General features: G+C 37.5%; 1 protein-coding gene across 2 annotated transcripts in view; it reads right to left on the bottom strand.

The window, feature by feature from the left end:
* Positions 1-462: 462 nt before the first annotated feature.
* The window catches only part of NADK (NAD kinase), a 33,094-nt gene continuing 9,322 nt past the window's right edge, over positions 463-24,234 (bottom strand). Inside the window, exons 1-10 of one of the 2 annotated variants that reach the window (XM_039509169.1) lie at positions 12,792-13,540; positions 9,890-10,019; positions 9,318-9,426; positions 8,975-9,060; positions 8,523-8,625; positions 7,215-7,369; positions 6,536-6,635; positions 5,484-5,641; positions 4,739-4,821; positions 463-3,431 (exon numbers count right to left, since the gene is read on the bottom strand). In XM_039509169.1, coding sequence (XP_039365103.1) covers positions 3,287-3,431; positions 4,739-4,821; positions 5,484-5,641; positions 6,536-6,635; positions 7,215-7,369; positions 8,523-8,625; positions 8,975-9,060; positions 9,318-9,426; positions 9,890-10,019; positions 12,792-12,850 — 1,128 coding nt within the window. In that variant the 5' untranslated portion in view covers positions 12,851-13,540 and the 3' untranslated portion in view covers positions 463-3,286. Of the gene's footprint in view, positions 3,432-4,738; positions 4,822-5,483; positions 5,642-6,535; positions 6,636-7,214; positions 7,370-8,522; positions 8,626-8,974; positions 9,061-9,317; positions 9,427-9,889; positions 10,020-12,791; positions 13,541-15,346; positions 15,431-24,234 lie in introns of those variants that run through there. The other variant, XM_039509168.1, reaches the window with a different exon arrangement.

The following is a 24,234-nucleotide window of genomic DNA, read 5'->3' as shown; positions in this document are numbered from 1 at the left end:
TTTGCCAGTATAGTTACACCAGCAACCCGCACACTAGTAGAGATGCAGCTTGTCTCAGTAAAAGAGGTCTTTTGCTGGTACAGCTTAAATCATTTCCACGAACAGAGTAAGCTATAATGGCAAAAGGAGTTTTTTGCCAGTATATCTGCATCTACACTAGGGCATTTGCCAGAATAGCTGTATCAGTAAGGGGTGGCGGAAGAATCATGCCTCTAACTGACATAGCTCTCAGAGTGGTAGCCGTGTTAGTCTAGATCAGCAAAAACGAGACTAATCAATTAAGGTGGGCTATTATTTTTTCCTCCTGCTGATAGCCCATCTTAATTGATTAGTCTCAATAGAGTTGGTATGGCAACCTCCATTTTTTCGTGTTCTCTGTGTGTGTATATATTATATTATATATATCTTCCTACTGTAATTTCCACTGAACGCATCCGATGAAGTGGGTTTTAGCCCACAAAAGCTTATGCCCAAATAATTGTATTAGTCTCTAAGGTGCCACAAGTAATCCTCATTCTTTTTGCTGACATACCTATGTTACTAAAAACATTTCAGTTTAGACCAGGTCTTAGTAACCTGCTTGTGTATGGCCAATTAGGAGAGATGGGTCTTGGAGTAGGGGTGGGGTGGGGCATTCTTACAATTAGATAAATTCTTAAAGTATTAAAACACAACTCACTGTTTAGGTTTTTTTGTTTAAACAAAGCTGGTAAGAAAACAGGATTAAGTATCTTGTCCAAAGTGAAAACTGAAGCATAAATCTTACTTTCTTCTCTGTAGTCATGATTGTAGCTCTCTCTATTCAGCTGTGTAGCAATCCACAGATTTTTGTCATCAAGGTGGCTTTCACTGGCAAAACTATGAAGAAACTTCACTCAGAGCCAAATAATGCAACTGCCTGTGTACGTTAGATTAATTTTAATAAGAAACATAAGTAAAATTTAGAGGGAGTAGTTATATAGGGTTTTAGAGATTACATTTTATGAAATGTACACTGAAAATTTAAGTTCCACAATTTGCTCCATATAATGAATGATATTTACTATTATAAAAAAAGCACAAATACAAAAGGTGCTAAAATGCTAGGTTTTAGCTTTTTAAAAAAAACAAAAAACCTGCTGTTCTAAACAAGGCTCATTTTTACTTATTTTGCCTTAACATTTTCTCATATGGTTTATTTTTTCACTTCCTATCCAGCAAAGCCTTTTGTTCATTCTCATTCATTTTAGTACATTTATATACTAAATGTTAAAATTAAAGGCTCTACTCTGTTCCTTTTCTCAATTATTGCATTTTTAAATAGGGAAATTTATCTTTTTCCGAAACAAAATATGTTTCTATAGCTCAGAAAGTAAACAGCTGTTCGAAAATTGAATACTTTGTCGGCTAAAAAACCCGTAAGCAACTTTAAACAGTGATATAACCATTATACTGTAAATTCAAGTGAAAAACAAAGATCTAAAGCTGTCTGAACATACTCAAAGGTGTCACAAATTTTGCTGGTCCAGACGGAATTCAACCAATATTCTAGCTAACAAAACATTTACAAACTGAACATGAATATATATTAACACAATTTTAGCGTGATTTACACCATTACCAGAGAGTTAAATCTGCTGCTTTATGCAGAGTGCTCTCACCTTGATTTGACAAAATTAAACAGACCAGGGCAACATGCAAAAAAAAAAAAAAAAAAAAAAAAAAAAAAGAGACATTAGCCCATGAATCAGAAGACTGCAGGGTAGGTAGAGCATGGGAATTAATACATCTCCCATTGTTACCCCTGACTGCACAAACACTAACAAGAGCAAGACAACCATGAAAGTTCAATAGAGCTTCTTTGAAATCCCACACTTAATCAGTAAGAAACAGATTCCTCTGCAATAATATGCTGCAGACTTCAAGATTAGCAGAGAACATCCATCCCTTTTAATGGTCTATGCAGAGATACGTGAAGATGCTAAGATTTGAACAATATGGTTATGAGAGACTGCACCACAGAGAACATAAATGTAAACATTATAACTGAGTTTGATTTTTTTTAGTAAAAGTGATTGCAGTACAAACTTTTTTTTCAAACTACTTGTTTTCATAAAAGCATGTACAATAAAATATGTACATAAACAGGTTAGAAACATTTGAAAGACTCTTAAAAAAGTACATACAAGACTTAAAATATCTTGAAGTGTGCTGAAGGCACCATCGCTACTATGCTGGGAATGTGTCCTGTTTCTGATCAGCCTATCAATGCAGTATCCCTTTTCTCCTTACTCAAAGCCCAATCCTGCAAGAAGCACACTTATCTTCAATGGGCATGAAGAGCATTCAGATCCTAATTTAGAACGTGAGACTAGTTAACATAATTAGTGGTTCAAAAGAACAACAATACAGCCATCCTAGAAGAGACTCTGCTTGTTGGGTCAACAATGAGCACTTGATGAAAAATCTGTAGTTTACAACCTCAAATGCTGCTGCTTATCCCAAAGGGTTAAAAAGAGAAAAGAAAAAACCCAAACCTTTTCTAAGGGTCACAAACATGCTCAGAAAGCAGTGAACTGCTCAGGCATAATTAGCTCATCAACAAAAAAAATGCCACTTTACCAATTTGTCCACCCAGACAGTTGTCAATGCTGCCTATGGGGACCCTAAATGATGCTAGTTCAAATGGGCAGAAAGAAAAAGGGTTCTCAATACTTACAAAACTATGTGTATTTTTTATAGTAAGTTGTATCTGAAGAGTATCTGTATAGTGGTTCTTTCCCCTAATTCTTACTATATTTTTATGGAAAGGCAAAATATTTAAGTAGTTCACCTGATGGGAAGACATTTGGACTACCATGCATTCATTTAAATTAACAAAGAGCACTGTAAAAAGAAAAAATCCTTTGAGTTTTAGATGAGAAGTCTTAACCCCGAAATTACAAATCTACCAAATTAACAAATATTTTAATGCCATTTTTCTATTATGTATCTGGGTACAACCTATAATGCTAGTCTGCAAATTACTTGTTACAATTGTGTTTGAGGTCGTTTGTAGACCTGTGTGTTGATATTGATTAAAAATACCAACCCATTATAAATTTAAAAAAATCAGATTATAAATTCTTCCACTCCTATTCTCAGGAGACAGGAAGCAACATGATATTTTCTGGTCATCAGCAGAGCAGACTGATATGGAGCTACATCACTATTTAAAAATATATGTATTGGTCTAGGCTGAACAAACATTTTTATACAAGGGATACTGCCATTTTAAGTTCCCATGAGTCTCATTAGGTGTTGACATTCAAAATTCTTCTTCAACAGCAAAGTGATTTTGTTTCTTCCGAACATTCCAGTGTAAACACTCAGCCAGGCTTTCAAACCAGTCGCTCACAGGATCTCGGAAACAGATCGAAGGGAGGGGATAGCAAGAGGTAGTGATGCTAATACTGCAATACAGGAATACCCTCAGTTAGTAAAGAGGGAGGATAAATAGTAGTAAAACTGTACATTTGTGGTTACAGAATCAAACAGTCCTGAATTCCCAGATTTTTTTTTTTTTTTTTAAAATACATCCTTGGGACACTGGCTACATCACTAAGCATTCAATCCGTTGGAGAATGGTCAATTTCCAAAGTCTGGCGGTGGCAAAGATGGGGCACAGTGCCTAAAATAATACAATGAGCAGAGTGCTTTATAAATGTTGAGAGATACTGTAGACCAAAGCTCTGGGGAGCAGAGGGTTCTAGGCCAACCTGCTTTGCCCATGATCCTCTCTCATCTTACCCCTTGCTGGGGTTTAAGCACCTCACCTTCAGACCAACTCAAAATATAACCCCTTAAAATATTAAACTGTCACCATGATCCTCAAATTTCAGAAATAAGGGCAGCAAATACTAAAGAGTCTAACTTTTCTACTAAAAGACCAATCACCAAATCTAAGATTGGGATCTCCGAGTCTTGCTGTTCACCTAATCTGTCCATCCCCTCCATTTTTCAAGTGGTCAGGACAATACAGAAGACTCCAAGTGCAAGTTCCTGGCAATTTTCCAATTCCCTGCCTGCCCACAAATATGAAACAAAGGCAGTGTGTCACACAGCATGACTGGTCTATCACGGAAAACACCACACTGAGCAGAAGACAATTTGGGGTTTTTTCTTAGCGTAACCTCTCTGGGCTCTCACATTTCATTGTATCTATCAAGAGGTTAAGTCCTTTCGGCCACAGCACTGTGTCTCCTGAGCTGCAGAATCCTGTCACTGAACTTAGCAAGGGCCCATCAATGCATCTGCTGTTGTATAAGTTTATTTGAGCACAACAAAGGGATGCATCTGCTCTTTACGATGTTTTATCAGCTTCACCAATGGCACAGGACACAAACATGGTCTTATCCTGAGAGGTACGGAGTCCATGAAACTCACATTCACTTCACTGGGATCAACAGGTCTCATGATCAGGACCACAAGTTGAAGTCCACAGAATTCTTTAAGGACATGCATTAAGTAATGTTTGTATGATTTTTCCTGACACTTGATTTGCTTTTAAAATGTGATTGAATATTTTTTATTTCAAGTGAGAAAATGCCTGAAACAATATAGCATTTTAAATTCAGCTTGAAATGTAAGGGTCATGATGACCTATCATAAAGCCCCCAATCATTTCCCTACTATCCCTAACCCAAGTTTGAAAGTGTGGCCACAGATACTTGTGTCAATATTATGAAGGAAGGCCATAACATCAAAGAAAAATCTTCACCTGTCTCCATGGCAGACTTCCTGTCTCTTCCTCCCATCAAATGAAACCCATGCAGTGTTCCTGGCATCAGGGGACAGCATGATCTGAGGAAGAGAAAAGCAGAAGACTCAAGAATGAAATAATAAGAGCTTTTGTAGCTAAAGGGCAAAGAGGAAGCACTCCCCTGAATATTACACTTTGTTATTACTCTTCAGTGATCTAATTGTTGTACTGAAATTTAGCTTCCTCTCCTGCCATTTTTTACTGAAAGGTTTGGCATATTATGGATAAATTTTAATATTTTATATACAATTTACTTCGTATGCAGCATATACGTCCCCTTGTAATATGTACACTGGAGCCTTTTCCTAATGATGGCAAACCTTTCAATAAACTTTTTTAAAAAGTTGGCTTTATGCATCAGCTGTGATACTACTTTTGACACCAGGATCTGATCCTTCACTGCCTTTCACCTTGTGTAGTCATCTACAGCTATGAAAAATGGATATAAAACACTATTACTAATTAGAATGGTAGTGTATTTACACCCACTTTGCATAGGTACAGATGACTATATAGGGTGCAAGTCAGTGGAGACTCATGGTCTAGAAGTTTATTCTTCTAAACAAGTATATGTTGCTTTAAGAGTACTTGACAAAGTTCTACAGTATTCAGTCATGTTTTGGCATGGTGGATAATAACAAACACATTCAATAGTTATCTCCATAAGTTTCTATCTTTAAAAAATGAAAGAACACAATTTAACCTTGAGCTCAACTCCTGCAGGAACAACAATGGGTCTGAAGGACAGCGAGTGAGGGCAGATTGGGGTGATCATTATTGCAGGAACATTTGGATGAATCATAGATGCTCCCGCTGCAGCCGCGTAAGCCGTGCTACCAGTTGGTGTGGAAACGATCACGCCTGTGAAGGGAACAAGAGTTTTATACATGTGGCTGCTTGGCTCAATGCTGTTATTTAAAAGGAGGCTAAGAAACAGGACTGTTGCACTTCCTTCATTTGAAAATACTTAAAAAGCTCTTTCTGACTTTAGTCATTGGCTGGATTTCTCCTCCACTCAACACAGGTGTAGTAGAGGCTCGAATTTTTAGCTAAATGCTTTAACAGATTGCTTATAAAAAGTTAAATTGGTGAAACAGAAACACCTAAACCACACACTCACATTTCATATGACAGGTGTGGTAATAAACACATGACCAGGAGCCAGAAACATTTTCCCAATCCTAGCATTGACACAGACTACACCTCTACAGCCTTGGGCGAGTCATGTAAAACTACTGTGCCTCAGCTTGCCCCTTTGTATAATGCAGATATTTATTTTTCTTAGATGGATAGGAGAATTAATGTTTCTGAAGAGCTTTGCAGGTGAAGTGCTAATATTAAATAAGTGGTGACGTCATTAGAAGATCTTAAGAGTTCAGCAAACTCAGACATTCAACTCCAGGATCTTCCCCAAACTTCTCCCCCTCCCACCCTTGCCTTTTGTCCCTAATTCCCCTACACAAACAAGTGATGACTTGACACTAGGCCTCCACATAATAAGATACAATCTGTAAGCCTCTTTTCTGCTTTCAGTGCTGCTCTATGGACTGCAACAATTGTCTAAATGAAACTCACCACTCCTCTGCACACCTAGTTTTCAACAACCCAGGAGCAGAAGCCAAGACCTTGATTTCTACCTCGTAAAAAAATGCACCCTTTTAGAAAAAGGTAGGAGCAACCTAAATAAGAGCTGATTACCTCATACTGTTAAGACAAGGACAGGCTGTAAGCTTTTTGATTATGAAATGGACTTACCATCACCTTGCACTGTGGTTATGAGGTGTCCATCTAGAAAAACATCCACATTGGAAAGGTAGGAGGAAGGACCTCGATCCACAACAACTTCATTTAGGACCTGACATAACGTACAATACCACTAGTTAGTTATTTCCCTGCCAGCATATCTGACAAGTGAGCAGTTAAGTATATCTCCCAGATCTTTGAAAGGTTAACACCCCCCCCCATCCACCCCATTACAATGTCAGTCTAGCTTAGTCTTGGAGTCACATACTTTTGTTTTAGTGATCACCAGTTGTAATGATTATTTGGTGCAATGAATCAAAAATGACTTTCCAAAAGCCAGTTTCCATTAGTTTTGATGGATTTTCCCTTTGCTTATATGAATCAGTGGAAGATTCAGTGGTAAAGATTACTGTAAGTAATTTCTTGGTTTTCAAAAGGTAAGGAAACCTCTGGTGCAGATACAGAATATTACAGAAATTAAACACAATTAGGTTGCTTCTGCACATTCCACCCACCCTTTTTTCATTATCTTTAGTAATTATTCTGGAAATAGATATCATAGGTGTCATAATACTGGGTTAATATAATTGGGGTAGACACAGTACACAAAAGAGAACTGGTGATTATCTCAAGTGAAGAGTGAATTATTTCTTAGTTCTTTTGCTTATTTCCCGTTTTATGCTATTCAGACCTGATATTGCATGATTTGCTTGCCCATTTCCATCTCTAGACTTGTAGAGATCACTCCATTTTCTTCAATACCATTTTGTATCAATGTCTTCTTCTCTCTGTGTTCCTTTACTACTTTCACTTTCAGTCTGCTCCGGAGAACAAGCGCTGCATTGCCTATAGGAAAAAAATAAGTGAAGAAAAAACACACACACGCACTAGAGTGGCACCTACTACATTATCAGGAACTGCACCATTTTCACAGTAAACTGGTAGCAGTCACTGTGAAATGTTTTTCCCCATTTTTCAGTTTCTTTTGCAGGAGAATTTTCCATCCTTTGTCTTAATTAAAAATAGAATTTTTTTTGTAGGAATGAGCAAAACTTGAGTCAAATTTGAGTAACATAAGCATAAAAACTCACTGTCCCCCATATGTTTTAATAAGAAATCTGAGAATTTACATGTACATAACCTAAACCAGCTGAAGATAGAAACTTTGTATTTGGCTTGGGTGATAATGCTCAGGGAGATGTAAGTAAGACAAGCATGAAGACAAATCAGTTCATTTTTATAAAGGTATGAACTGTGAAAGACAATTTAGCAACATGATAATTCTGTTAATATTTTTGGATGTCTTAATTTTGGGGTGCAAGCTGAGCAGCTTTATTTTCCAGCGAACAGTGGCATCAGTTTTTTTTTTCTTTTATTTCAAACACACTTTAAATACCAAGAACTACTGTAAATGCAACTTTCAGGTTGAGAAATTAAGCACTTGAGAGTCAAACTTCAAAAGTTAAGATTTTTCCTTCAGTGCTAACTCAGTCACACAGCACATGACTTTCTATTCCATTTTACCATACTCAATGTAAACTCGAATAGTTTACTATTTAACATATCAATGGGCTATATTAGATTCACAAAATAACATTCAAGAAGAAACTTTAATTTTTTTGAGTTTTCTGACTTTTGGATGCTTGATTTCTTACCATTTTAACATGGCACTGTTTACAAAAACAGAGAAGTTACAGGCGGTTGGGTCATCTAGTAGCGTATGTCCATGCCATTAGATCTAGGTTTTTGCATTTTATACTCATAAATTGTGCAAAATATTAGTTATATATTCTCTCCTTACACACCACAACCAAGTAAGAAGTGATTTCTGGACCATTCCAACTTTACAAATCAGTGAGGAAAACAATACTGAAAGTTAATAAAATATCTATGTATTTATTTTTGATAGTTCAGCTGAGTCCTAGTTTAAAGAAAAATTCTAACAAGACAAATAAAAGGATAACTCTCTAAAAAGCAGCAAAGACATTAGAAGACTTACCTTCTATAACTTGAGTAACTTGGGACTGAAAGTTCTCAAAGTTAAAGGGGGTGAGAAATCCAAGAGATCCCAGATGAAAAGCCATAACTGGAGGTACACTACCCTGTCAATAGAAAGAAGAATTGGGAAGCTGTTAAATGTCGCACAAATCAAACATTTATGTTATTTCCATGTTTTTTAATGTGTAGGAGTTACCATATCTGGTGTGCAAGAGGTAGCCCAATCTGTCTGCAAATATCTTAATTACGGATTTTACTTCAGTTGTGCATAATAGTAAAAACAAAGGTATAATTCACCTAAGTAGCTCTCATGCTTTTTGGATGAGAAGGGGAGACTTGGCAGGAACAGAATAAAATAAACACAACATGGCAGAAAACATCAAGACTGTCTCTAACATATAGAGGACTTGTTTAGGGAAAGGACCTCTAATAACTATTCCCTATAGAACTCACCTGAAAAAGTGAAGAAGCATAAAGCAAGGTACCATCTCCTCCCAGGCATATGATAAAGTCTATCTGATTGGAGATATCATCATAATCTAGAGGATAACATTGACAATAAAGGTTTAATTTACATAATGTATCAAAAGGTTTAAATTTATGGATGTAAATTTGGTGCAGCACACTGATGTTAATTTACAAGTGTAAATAAACGACAGCAGGCTATCAAAACAACAGCTACATGGGTTTATCAAGAATAGGTTTCCATCAGACAATTCTGATTCATTTGAATGGATCACTAAGGAAAAAAGATGAAAAGGCAGTAAACCTCGATTTTAAGAAATCATTACTGTACCTTCTCTGAAAGTGCAAAATTTCTTCTTCACTGGTCCAAAATTATCATCATTAACTATGGCTGGGTCTTCTAGCACTTTTTTTTCTACATAAACTATCATGTTGTTCTCCTAAAAGAAGCATAATTATTTACTAAAAAAAAAAATCTATTAATGAAATGACAAGCACCTGACCCTCAGCAATATTCTATTAGTTTAAAACATATAATGATGTAAAATATTACAAGACTGATTGCCTACTTCTGTATGTAGTGTTACAATCCTGTAGCATTTAAGCATTACACTTATTGTTATATGAAGGCCACATAATGATTGAATTAATGACACTAAACTTTGGAATTTTCATTACATGCCTGTGATATGGTAATGCTTGCTAATATTCTTCTCAAGGCATAACGAAATGAATATTTTACCCTATTCATCTATGTTAAAAAGCAGATTCCTTTAAGCTAAATTAAGCTGAGCTCTTACAGCAAGAGAGTCACTTGTTTTAAAGTTTAACAATTTATTATTTCTGTTGTTCTCTATATGTACTGACTTATTTATTCATTTATTCATTATTTATTTGAATTACCTCAGTAAGATATACACAGAGTTCTTTAAAAGGCTGGAGCAGACTGGCATCGCGAATCTTTTTGATAACAAGGACACTCTTTGGAGGTTTGTTCCATGTCAACCGCTGACTTGCTGGGTCCTGAATATGCCTGTGGAAGGAAATCAACAGTATAATTATTATATGTGGGAAAATGGATTGTAATTTCATTACCATCAAGTTAACAGTCCCCTTTAGTCAAAGTATGCTGGATTAAAAGAGAGGTAAATAAATCATGAAAAACCTTAATACGATAGCTAAATTTAATCTAGTAAAGAGATCAGATTGGCTACAATGCAACACCACACCAGCTTTCAGAAAATATGTGATTGCACTTTTCATTGAGAACATTCTGTTCAGTCTTTATTAAGAAAATGTTCTAAGTTTTAATCATGAGAGGTCCGGAAAGATGCAACTAAACAATTATACAGTGATTTATAATTAAAGCGGTTTTCTTGGAGCCAAACAGCACTGCTTTATACTGTATAGGGTTCTGACTAGACGGACCATTTTTCTGCCCCAGTATAGTAATTCTTATTTCCCCACTGAGTTGACAGTCTCAAGTAACATTAAGGTGCCCACTCCTGCAGGTACAAACATGCTAGAGAAGTTTGAGAGCATGGGTCCTTTGTTTCTGCCGGGAGCATGATAGCTACTAAAACCCTTTCTTGAACTACAAACCACTCCACAAAGGGTGGTGTCTACACAGCAACTAGGTACCCATGGCTAGCCCATGCCAGCTGACTTAGGCTAGGATCGTGGGGCTTTTTCATTGCTGTGTAGACTTCTGGGCTTGGCCTGCAGCCCAAGCTCTGGGAACCTCCCACCTTGCAGGTCCCAGAGCCAGGGCTGCAGCCCGAGCCCAGAAGTCTACACAGCCATGAAACAGCCCTGCAGCCCAAGCCCCATGAGTCCAAGTCAGTTGGCAAGGGCCACCCATAGGTGTGTAGTTGCTGTGTAGACATACACAAACAGACATCCAGCAACTGTGCTCCCATGTCTCTTGCATTAGGGGCCACTCCACTTGGACTATCAGAGTGGTGAAGCATTCAATTGTAAACCTGAGAGCGCAGTAACATGAAAGACTACCTATGCTTTTCATCCAACACTATAATATTCAGCATGGGTCTATATCAATCTAAGGAACAGTAAACACAGTTTTCTCTCATATAATTATTTTAAAGGTCTGTTTCCCTTAGTATTTTGATACAGCCACTCCAATTTACATACCAAGCTTCAGCCAAAACCATTTATAGCTCAATTTTAAATCCTATAGATTATCAATCCTACAGTTTTTCTTCAGACTTGAACATAGCCATGAAATTCATCCAAAACGGCAGTAGAATAAAAAGAGGGAAAGCATTTTAATCAATGAGACTCTCAATCTAAAATAATTAAAATCAAAACTTGTCAAGAGTTGTAAAGGGAAGTTTTAAATATTTCAGCTCTAGTCTGGGAAGTTCCCTACGTAAACATTTTATATTTCCTCTTCAGAGATATTATAATAATGCTATTCAGAAAGCATAACTAATTAGCTTAGCTAAACAGCTGTTCAAGTTATTCTGTTCCTACATAAAAACTTCACTAAGGTTCTTGCTGGATGACAGTCCATATTTTCCTTTAAAAAAGAGTTTTAATGTCCAATTCATTTTTCAGTTTGTCAAACTCACTTCTAATTTTACAAAAACAACCTTAGCCTCAGATCTAATCTAACAATTAAACCAATATAACTTTTTGTGGATTTTTTGGGAGGGAAAAATCTGTAATGGAACCTCAGTTGCAACCCTAAATATGAGGCAACAACTGTGGCTCCATAATACATTTAGCTGATTTAGGGAACACATCTTTATTCTGCCCTATTTCTTTAGCATGAATGTCTAAAGCTAAGTAAATAATTTCACACTTGTGCTTAGCAGTTTATAAGCATCTCATCTTTTTCCACATGCTGTAGATGTAATCTAGGCAGAAAAGTGGATTAATGCAAATGCTGAACAAGCCAAATTTGCAAATAGATTTGGAATAGCCATCTTTTGGAAGATAGAGGTTAAAACAAACAGCTGTTTTATACCTCCTGGCATCTCCAACATACATAGTATCAAAGTTTCATTAAGCTATCCTGAATTGCAAGATAAAAGCTGAAAAGATCAGCTCCTATATCCAGAATTGCTTATACGTATATTGTATGTACATATATAGCATTAACTACAGACTGTAGTGAGATACCGAAACACCAAGTACATAGTCACTGACATAAATAGTGCTGTATTTTTTTTTATATAGATGTAACAGAATGTAAACGTGAGAACAGGGATCAGAACTCATCTACCCCATACCATCTACAAGACCTTCAGTTTCCTCCATCCTTTTCTTTACTATATTTAATCTTATTAGATGTTTTAGTTTTGAAGACAAAGTATTTTATTTCAAAGGTCATCACAAACTAAGGTAACTACACACTTTCAAATCTCCTCCAATTTCACCATCCAACTACTAACAACTGTTTTTTAAAAATAAATCCTGAAAGAGTAAGGAACTGAACAATGAAGAAGTCACAAGCAGCACATTTGAGATTAATTTTTAATTGCTGCAAAAACAACTACAAAGGGGAAAGGGATTCAAATTTTACAAGTCATTTTCAACATTAATGACCACGAAGGAAACAGTATTGTTTCTCCTCTACACATTTTCAGAAAGTAAATTAGAATATCCTCATATCTGTAACAAAGAGACAGGATAAAGACATTTCAACATAATCAGGCTGGTTCTCTGTCAGCTGTAAGAACTGCAGATTGTATCATTACAATGTCTCTTAGTAATCTGCGAACACATCAGAATTCATATGGACTTTATTCAAACAAACAGCTTATTATTTCACTGTACTCACCATTTCCATGCAATTCTATTAAATGAGGGATCATTCATAACATGCTTAAAGATTTTCATGGCTTTCTTCAAAAGTTGTGCAAGTGCTCGAGAGAAAACTCCAGAAAAGGCCTTGACCTAATCATTTTTAACTCAACTGCTACCTTAAACAAATCATTTTTGTCTGAAGTAGATATCCAGTTGAACGTTTCAAATAGTTCTGATAAAATGTTTTTGCTGCTTCACAGAAAAATTCCTTATCAAAGTGCTACAAAAAAGTATTTAGACGCATCCTAATGTCTTTCATTTGCAAAAACCCCTTTCAAAAAAGTTTAACTGAGCCTAAAAGCTACCAAAAAATATAGCATTTAAACAAAAATATAGTATTTGATTTCATTAAAATTTATTCCATTCAGTCATTTCAACAGCTTTTCCATAAACAAACTCTTCAATTCTGTCAAACACTAGCAATGTAAAAAGACTCAGATTTTGTGTTTTTATACAAACTGCTGCCTTTGCACTTTATTCTAGGATTTTCTGTTACATTCCTCTTGCTGAAAGTATTTTAAATGACAATCTGGAAAAAATCTGACTTTAAAAATACAATTCTTAAAAGCTGAAACTATCATTTACAGTTTAGATTTCTAAACAGCCTTTCACTCGGATGACCTGAGAATGTCCTTATCTCCCCAGCAATTCTGAACACTGCATGAGCTGTCTTTTTCTTGGCAATCAGAGTGCTCTTAGTACTGCCTCCAGTCTCTGTACTGGACTAATCTTGACATGCTATCATTATATTGTACAGCTCTGGGTCAGCCCATGGGGAGGAGTATATTTGCCACAATCAGGTGGTGAAATACATGATGTAAGCAAAATTTTAAACAAATTACAATCAGAGCCACAGACTCCTGTTGACAGAGGGCAAAAGGAAGTTAAAGACCTGCCTACACATAACAATTTCCTCCACACCCTCACTGAAAAAATCACCAACACAGTTTGAGGAAAAATTACTACTTTAAATGCACATTTAAAATAAGTTGGTGGGTGAACTGTTACTCTAATTTTTAAATAAAAAATGTACAAAGTGAAGTGCTCTGGATTTTTAAAGAGATGTTTACCAAGATGGTTAGTCCAAATTGGTATTTACCTTCTCTCTCATCCAACTCCTATTTGCCAAATTAGGAATGAATTCAGTGTCTGCTCAAGAGCAATAGGCATTATTTTTATGCTATGCAACTGATGTCCACTGGCCAACACCACCTGAAGAATTGTTAATGCCTTGTTTCTGCACTAACTTTACCAGCAGAGCATGGGATAAGCAAAATTGCCTAGTTGAGCTTAGTTTCACCTACAGCAGGTGTGATAGGCAAAGCGCTTCAATCCATGAGCATGCACCTACAGTACTATAACTGCATGCTCATGGATTGAAGCGCTTTTTATTTTTTTTAATGAATTGTCGTAGGTCTGACCCACTGCAGCATGTTGCACAGCCATTATTGTGGTCACAGACTGCCACGCTCTGATATTACTCTTTTCTAGGCAGGTGAAAACTGGCTTTATATTGGAGGTTAAAGATCCAGAATTGGAGGATATAAATGTGGCTTGACAAAATTATTCTACATTTCACACCTAAGCATTTGATGGTTGATCTAATCAAACTATGTAATACCTCAATTAAATAAGTAATCTTAATGTATTTCTAAAATAGTTTAATCTTGTAGTACAGCTTCTCTAAAGATACATTTGTCAGGATTCTTTGGTTTTTAGCTTCCTAGCAGAATTACAACTGAATAACTAACTTGTAACAACTTTTCCTTATTTATATATAGGGTATATTTATGGCCCACATTTGCCAATTTTCCCATAAGTTTATTTCCAGTTGGCAAAGGGCATGAGCCATTTCACTTAGAATAATGCAGGGAATGCAAACAGTATTAAGTACATTACTTATATTCTGGGAAGTCACACAATCTGTAATTCTTGGTATCTGATGTGAATTACATAAAAAAGAACTTTTGTCACTGATGGAGATTGAGCTTCATTGGAAGGGATTCTTTTTTTTAGCACAATACTATCTGATAGTGGTGGAATCCTTCTCCATTGATTTGAAGTTTAAAGTTATAATGGAGAGAACTGTTTTCTGTAAAGAATCGCAATATCGTGAATTTGAGGAGTAGTAGATGTTTGAAAATTGAGGTTGTTGGTGTTTTTACCAGATCTCTCTCTCATCCTTTATTTTATTCTTTACTGTTGGCATTCTTGTGTTACTCTACCTGTAAACTGACATTTTTCTCCATTTAAAGATTGGGGGGGGGGGGGACGACACACACAAAGATTTGCATAGGCATTATAAAGTGCAGAAACTGCTAACTGGTATCACAGTGTGGTAAACACTTCCCCTGTGCTTCTTCGTTTCAAGCTGCATCAGACCCTACACAGGCACTTCTTAAGGTAACTGAAAAAAATCTTTGTTTAAGCACTGGGTAAAATACAGTGGATATTGATTAAAAAGACAGACCAAGATATTCTCCTGAATGTAGGATGATAATACTGTGCATTTGAAAATGAGGTACTTACATTATAGTTTTAGGGTTTTGCAGCATACATGCCTTTGGTCCAAATGTGGTCACTGGGCATGGTCCATGCAAGGAGCGTGTCCTCCTGAAAAATGAAACACATGTAAGGAAAAGCAGAATATAATTCATTCCTACTTCATTATCCAAATTACCTGTGTCTTTGAAGTAGTTAATGGTAAAAAAAGAAGAGTGGGGGAAATTACATGCCTAAAGACTCAGTATGCAGCTGATCAGCAAGTCAGTGTAATTCTACACAAATAACTGCACACACAAAGTTAAAATGCAAGTTGCTGGTATCTACAGGGCTGCATTTGAGCACCATATGTTGACTTCAGCGATTATTGCAGTTGAAGCATTAGTAGAAGCTCATCTAGTCTGTGTATAGCATGTAGAAATACTACTACACTTCTAGTATCCTAGTACTGTACCAAGCAGACTTACTTGACTTGTTCTAGCTTCAGCTCCATTCCCTACACAGGAAACACCACAAACTCAATAATGCCGGAGTGACAGTGAAGTTTCCCCTACACAGTTCTGCCAGTGCACGTCAATCCTGACCTGCAACATTCCTGTTATTTCAGTCCTGGTTTTCTCCTGAGCAAAGGCTAGTAGATGTGCTGTTTTGTAATGGGACAAAAGTCCACTAGAGATAGTAGGTGAAGATCAAACTCACTTGACTGTGACAATCAAGTCTTGAGCATAAAAATGAAAGACTAAAATCAACAATATAAACCTCAAATTCTTCTCGACAGTGTGAAAAGTGAAAGCATATATTGTTAAAAAACTAAACTCCCATATCAGAATTTAAAAATTGTAATTCTTGAAAGTCAACTGTTAGGTTTTTTTTTTCCCCCTACACTACTGTAAAGAATATGAATGACTAGTAGACAGGTTTTTCCAATCACACAACATGAATCCTAAACCAATCCTTAAGCAACAACCACCAACAATAAGAATCTAGAGCAGGGGTAGGCAACCTATGGAATGTGTGCCAAAGGCAAGCTGATTTTCAGTGGCACTCACACTGCCCGGGTTCTGGCCACCAGTCCGGGGGGCTCTACATTTTAATTTAATTTTAAATGAAGCTTCTTAAACATTTTAAATACCGTATTTATTTTACATACAACAATAGTTTAGTTATATATTATAGATTTATAGAAAGAGACCTTCTAAAAACGTTAAAATGTTTTACTGGCACGTGAAACCTTAAATTAGAGTGAATAAATGAAGACTCGGCACATCACTTCTGAAAGGCTAACAACCCCTGACCTAGAGAAGAGTGTGTTCGGCTGTTAGATCGACCAGGTGAGCTTTTTAGGTAGTGCAGCAAAGTTCCTGAAGTTACAGCACAACATTAAGACACTACGCCAAACATGAGACTCTCAGCAAATTTTTGAAGACGGCTTTACTAAAAGACAAGCAAAACAGCACATATATTCCAGTTGTAATATTGCCCAGCAAAACAATGTCTGTGTTCTGTCTTTGTTATATAGTTCAATAGTTTCATGGCCTTCACTAAACATTTTGCAACAGAACAAGTGTGCCTAGTTAAATATTTAAAATACTAAGAAGGAAAACTACCAGGGCTTCCTTCATACTGGATCTTAGGACATATGCACTTTAAATGATAAAGTATTTTAGCACAAATTAAGTGTTCTCCAAACAATCAACATACAAAACAGCCGTAGATACACATTCAGAACTCCAAAGCCAAAGACCAAACCTATTCTTTCATATCTTTTTATTTTCTCAGGCCATGCTCCAAGGAGACACTGCAGTAACTGTTAGTTTTTATGATTAGACAGCTGTAAAGACTGCCTTGATTCAGTTCCCAAAGGACTTCAGTCCATATAACCACAAACACATTCATCCTAATTCAGCACACTTGTTTCCTAATTTTCTTAAAACACTATACCTTCGTTAAAGCAGATCCTACAGAAAAGGCAACGGTATCCAATTTTAGAACTAATAAGCTATGTAAAATGATTGATACATATTGTATAGATACACAACACCCACCCCTAAAATATATTAACAGGTATGCATATTTAAAAAGTACCCTATATGTCTTCAACTGAGACATGCTGTGTGATCCTTCATAACCATTTTCAATAACATACAGGTCTTGGGCAATGTACAAGCCAGAATGATTTAATCCCCGTTGTATTAATTTAGATGGAATAAATGGACCAAAGGTGTTAACACAACTTAATCAATGGCCCTTTCTCTGGCCCAATCTGGTCAGGACATCCCTCAGGATGAGAATAAAAAAGGTCCAGGGACTGAGGAGATAGTGGGGGTGCCAGACATGATGGTGAAGCTTGCTCAGTAGCTTTGGTTTGTTCTCCTTCAGTGTTCTTCCTTTACCCACCCAGCCCCTCCAAAAAAACCTTACTTTTAAGGATCCAAAAAGTGAGTGATGGGTAGAATAGCCCACCCCCTCATTATTTTGTCCACCAATTAGGCCTAATATCCGACACACCAATTTTGGTTCATTAACTTTTGGCTCCACATATCGGTTTTTAACAAGCATAACTTCAACAGTCCTTGGATTATATCAGTGTGGCATCTTTGGTTTTGACTAATCCAGTTTCTCTGGTTCTCATCCACATCTGTTGTTATAGATTGTGACATTTTATGAATTTAGCCTCACTTCTTACAAACTGAACTCATGATTACGGTAAATTTGTAGACCTTATCGCAACAGCCCCAATCCTGCAAACACTTAGGCACTTGAAACATTAAATCAATGGGACTGCTCATGGTAGTAAAGTTAAGCATGTGCATATTTGCAGTATCAGGGCCTTGTGCATGTCCCGAATTACTAGTATTTCTCTTACAAAAGTTTTGTTTGGAACATTAAAAAAAAGCTTCCTTTTCTCTCCACCACCAGCCACTGAAAGAATTCTTGCATAGTCAAAGGGCTAAAGAAGCCAAATTAAAGGGCAACTTCTGATAATTAACTGAATTATGTGGAAAAATACTATAAAGTGATGCAAACAGGTGGCCAGTGACTAGAGAAATCTTTCAGTACCATCACCACTGAGAAATAGTGGATTGGAATTATGCAATCACGTTTAAAGGAGGGCACACGGAGATACATAGACTATCAAATGCAAAAAATTCCTACTTTACCATCAGTCTGTCTTGTTTGTTTGTTAACATTAATCTTTCTATCAACTGCACTATGACAAAGGCAGTCACTAGTTGATTTACATAGTTTGTAAAGGAATCTCAAATGAGGGAAAACAAAAACAAAATTCACAATTTCTGGATTCAGCAATATTAGCATCTTCTCTCTAGTATAAGGGGAGGAAGGCAAGTGATGGAGAGTTGATGCACACACTTTTCTGCTGTGGACATTCTAGTCCCAAACCAATTTTTAAAAAATTATTTGTTGATAGTCTGTGGTCAAATCACATGAACAGATTGTATGGAATTTAAGAATGAATATGTCAGTATGTCACAGAGCCAGTAGACTTTTGATTGATAAAATATAAAACTGCATTTCAATAGCTTTTTCAGAGGATCAAAGTGCTTTACAAACATAAGCAAAGCCTAACATTGGATAGATACCCATTTAAATATTAACTTCAGGTACAGAGAGGTTATATAATTTATCAAGGTGTCACAGAAAGTTAATGGCACAACTGGGACTATAATTTAGTAATCTTGATTGCCATTAGGGTCAAAAGAGCTCCCAACCCATTTAGAAGTAGAGGGACTTGACAAAAAATAAACGTGGTAGTGAAGATGAGATGCCATGAAATTTTCATCCGAAGACTGATCTAGGTAGTATCAAATGTGATGATGTTTTGGACATAGTAATAAGACAATCTGGAGGCCTGGGAAAATGTGTCTACACCTGCAGCAGTGAGTTTCAGAGCCTGGGTCAACAGACTCAAACTTTTGCAATGGTGTTAAAAACAGCCACACAGATGTTCTTACTCTGGCTCTAAAACCCACCCCACTCCCCAGGTTTCAAAACCTGAGCAGGGGCATCTACATGGCTGTTTTTAGCACTGCAGTGTGAGCTCAAGTCTGTAGAACCCGGGCTCTGAGAACTGCTGTCACAGGGGGTTATTTTGGCAATGAAGACATGCCCTAAGAAGCATAAAGGACAGCGTGTGCAGGATTAAGTCAAAACACAGAGGCTCCTAATTGCACAGATAAGTGCAATTTTTGAATCCTTAGTGAAAAGTGAAGTGTGGAATTTTTGCTTATGGTATATTATGGTTTCCAGTATTTAACTGGAAGTAGCTGAAGTCAGTTACACCAATCAATTAAACTGATGAATAACAATTAACAACATGCATCCGATGAAGTGGGTATTGTTTGTTTGTTAACATTTCACCCACGAAAGCTCATGCTCCAATACGTCTGTTAGTCTATAAGGTGCCACAGGACTCTTTGCTACTCTTTCCTGAATTAACAACAAAGTGAGTTATACCAATTAATAGATTAATCATTCCACTGTGTAAAAAACCAGAGGCATAAGACAACCTGCCAAAGCATTTAGTTAACAATCTGGGTCCTTTCCTTGACAATAGTTAAGGACTGGTGAAAGGTAAAGTTAAACTCAAAAATCTCACTTCTATAAGACTTGGGAAATAATTTACAAAGCCATTTTTGGCTTGTTTAGGGATGTTTAACTCTGGTACAGACCAGAAGTCCTACCTTTCATATGGACCACAGCGGCAGGGGAAGGGATCCCTGTACAGGGAGTGCTCCCCCATCCGCCCAACACCCATGCACCCAGACCCTCCCACCAAACTTCACCCCCCACCCCCAGAATCCGACCTCCCCAGATGAGCCCCATTCTCCCTGCACCACCCCAATGAGCCACCCGCATCCAGAACCCCACCCTACCGAGCCCCAACCAGCTGCATCTGGACCCCTGCACTGAGGCCCCCACACCCATACCCCTCTGCTGAGCCCCAACCACCTGGTTCAACAAGGACAAGAGCAGAGTCCTGCACTTAGGATGGAAGAATCTCATGCACTGCTACAGACTAGGGACCAAATGGCTAGGCAGCAATTCTGCAGAAAAGGACCTAGGGGTTACAGTGGACGAGAAGCTGGATATGAGTTGACAGAGTGTCCTTGTTGCCAAGAAGACTAACGGCATTTTAGGATGTATAAGTAGGAGCATTGCCAGCAGATCAAGGGACATGATCATTCCCCTCTATTCGACATTGGTGAGGCCTCATCTGAAGTACTGTGTCCAGCTTTGGGCTCCACACTACAAGAAGGATGTGGAAAAATTGGAAAGAGTCCAGCGGAGGGCAACAAAAATGATTAGGGGGCTGGAGCACATGACTTATGAGGAGATGCTGAGGGAACTGGGATTGTTTAGTCTGCAGAAGAGAAGAATGAGGGGGGATTTTATAACTGCTGTCAAATACCTGAAAGGGGTTCCAAAGAGGATGGATCTAGACTGTTCTCGGTGGTAGCAGATGACAGAACAAGAAGCAATGGTCTAAAGTTGCAGTGGGGGAAGTTTAGGTTGGATATTAGGAAAAGCCTTTTCACTAGGAGGGTGGTGAAGCACTGGAATGGGTTACCTAGGGAGGTGGTGGAATCTCCTTCCTTAGAGGTTTTTATGGCCAGGCTTGACAAAACCCTGGCTGGGATGATTTAGTTGGGGACTGGTCCTGCTTTGAGCAGGGGGTTGGACTAGATGACCCTTCCATCCCTGATATTCTATTACCCCCCTGCAGAGTCCCATTACCATTGCACCCAGAACCCCCTCCAACAAGCCCCTGTGCATCCAGATTCCCCCCGTACCTGGATCCCCCACTGAGTTGCCCACATCCAGACTGCCCTACATAGAACGCTCTCAACCCACATCGTAACCCCCCCACACACACACTAAGTCCCTCCACACTTGGATCCTGCCTTGCTGAATCTGCCTGACCACACCTGGTGCACCTGACACAGAGGGGCAGGGGCCAGGGGTGTTTCAGGGGCAGGCCCAGTCCTTTCGCTGTGTCAGGGTTGGGTGCAGCCTCACCACTGAGTCTGTGTCCAGGGCGGGGTGGGTGGGAGGGGGGAGCTGCACAGTTATCTCCCACCTCTGTGCAGCCAGTGGCCTGTACTCCCCAGTACCATGCTGGAGTCTCCACATTTATTTGACAAATAAAATTTGCAGAAAGCCCACAGAAGTAAAAGACTGTTGCAGAGGGGCTTGGTTGTCAGATCATCAGAAATGCCTCCAGGGCCAGAAAACTTCTATAAGCACTGGTTCTGGCTCAGAAATTGGAAAAAAAACAGATTCCTAATTTTTCAGCAAATGTAATGCTGAAGAACCCAGCTTTCTAAGCATTTTTATGCAGGTGACCATGAGTCCCTTGGTCCTTATTGTGAAGTAAAAGCAACATAAAGCTAAGACAGGCAGGGTGTGGAGATCAAGAAAAAGACTTTTTTTCCTTGCAACTTTTATTTTGAGTAAATATTTGCCAACCACTACATATTATTTTATCCCATAATTCATTCATATAATCTAAGAGGTGTATTTATTTCCTCAGCCTCAAGGAGTTGAGGCAGTAATTTGCAAAACCTTGTAGAGTAAGATACCAAACATACCCAAATGAGTGAAGAATTGGGGCAAGTGTAACTGCAAAAGGTTCTGATTTTTGTTTTGTACATTTAATAGAAGGATTAGATTAACTACTCCTGCATTACAGCTCCAATGAAAATTTGAGTTCTGAATTTCAATTTAGCCTCAAACAAAGAGGGGCATGGTCTAGTGGACCTGAACATGGGACTAATACCAGTTCTAACACAAGTTTACCTTGGAAAAGTCACCACCTTTCTGCCTCAGCTTCCACCCGCTCCCACAACCTGTAAAATGTGGATAAAGTTTACCTACCTCCCATATCTATTGGAACAATTAGCTAATGATTGTAAAGCACTATGTAAGTGTTACCATAAGCATTATAGTCATTCCCACTGAAAAGTGATAACAGGGAAATATGCGTCTCCTGTTCCTGATTAATTCATGTAATGTGCTGACTCATTCCCAGCCCCAGAGAGTTTACAATCTGCCAAAATACAAAATTAGATGAACAGTGGAAGAAAGAGATACAACATACAAGCAAGTGATCGTGGTGACACCCTGTTATTTCCACATTTTAAAAAAAGTTTTAATAAAATTTGTATTCTACTAATAAAAACAAATAATGTTTTCTCCCTTTCCAGCAGGCCAATAAAACTGCATTTATTGATATCAGAAACACATGGTGGGTGAAGTAATATCTCTTATTGGACCAACTTCTGTTGGTGATAGAGGCAAGCTTTTGAGTTTACACAGAACTCTTCTTCAAGGTGACTTAACTGATGTGTCAATATAATGTATTAGTATAAATTTCAAGCATTTGCTGAGCCTATCGGAGGAGGAGACATTAATAGATTTTTATACTTATCCTTATTTATTAGCAAGAAGAAAAACAAACATAAAAGGACTTTAATTACACTATTTCTTAATAGTATATTAAGGATGAACAAGAATTACTAGTATGTATAGAGGAATGAAGGCAGCACTGATAAAGTCTCCATACATTTTGAAACAATCATGTTTTAAATTAGGATAGTAAACTATTCCCTTGCCTATGTCCTCTCTCACAGCTTCTACTCCATTCAAATCGCCCCCCCCCAAACTGTTCTGTCCCTTTAACCTGCATATTTTATCAAACCTTAAAGAGTGGCATGAAAGAAACTCCTTCCTGCTCCTCCTACAAAGGCACCTCTAAATACCTCTGTTCCCACATGGCATTTAAGCAATGAAAGTTATATCCAACTTCATGTGTTTGCAGTATTACAGCATTGTGCACTGTATGGATTTGTATCTTTAAGGACCTGATCCTGCATGCTGGAGCATAACCTCAACTCCTACGGCATTCATTGAGAGTAGAAGCAGCTCAGAAGCTTAGAGGATCAGATCCTCAACTCTGATGAAGAAATTCATATTTGATACAATTTACCCAATGTACAACACCATGTACATCTTTCTAAGGCACTATATAATTAAAATAGGTTTTAGGCAAGGGTGTTATCGGGATTGAATACATTTACCATTTAATCAAAGGATAAGATTCTTTTATTAAGTGAATAGAGATAAGGAAGCATTACTACTATTTTCTATTCTATTTATAATGTACTAATGTGCTTTAGAAATGTATTGAACTGTGTGGAGAGAGAGCCTGCTAAGTTGATACATAGAGCGAAGTACTCAATTACAAATACTGCATAGCAAACCTAAGAATTTTAATTTGACATTTTAGAAGTTCCTTTGAGCTGGTGGTGAAAGTATCACAAAACCAGCCAAAGAGTGACTTAAGGAAGTTTTAACGAAATATCTTTTTAAGTAGTAAACCTCATTCAAACCACAAATGGATATATATCTCTGACTGCAAAGATAGATTGTAGTTTCAGAGCAATTTCTATCCATCAGAGAGCAAGCTAAACAAAAGAAAATGGAAACAAATTAAGAAATGTGTGTCCAATAGAAAAAAAAGCAGGTTTCCTAACTACAAAAATAAAATAAAATAAAAATAATGACTTGGAAATATTCACACCTAGAAAGAGAACAGAATTTAGCCCAACAGGCCTTTTACTCATGTAGACTAATATTAGGCGTTTAAAAGCCTATGAACACAATCAAATTTCTGCACTTAAATGCTGTTAATTATACGATACATTTCTACATAAATACTTTGTTTTCTTATATTGTACTGTGCAGTCCATAGGCAATAACAGGAAACTCAAAGCATTAAAAGGTTTCCACTGACCCTGCAAGAACATCCTCCAAAAATTTTTAAGTACATTAGCTTTATGTCCCTAAAGAAACTCCACAGAAACTGCACTTGTTAGAAAACATTTAATTATCTT

The sequence above is a fragment of the Mauremys reevesii genome, linkage group 21, assembly GCF_016161935.1.
Source record: "Mauremys reevesii isolate NIE-2019 linkage group 21, ASM1616193v1, whole genome shotgun sequence".
Taxonomy (NCBI): Eukaryota; Metazoa; Chordata; order Testudines; family Geoemydidae; genus Mauremys; species Mauremys reevesii.
Note: the sequence above shows the minus strand (reverse complement) of the source record. Positions and strands in the feature narration are given on the sequence as shown.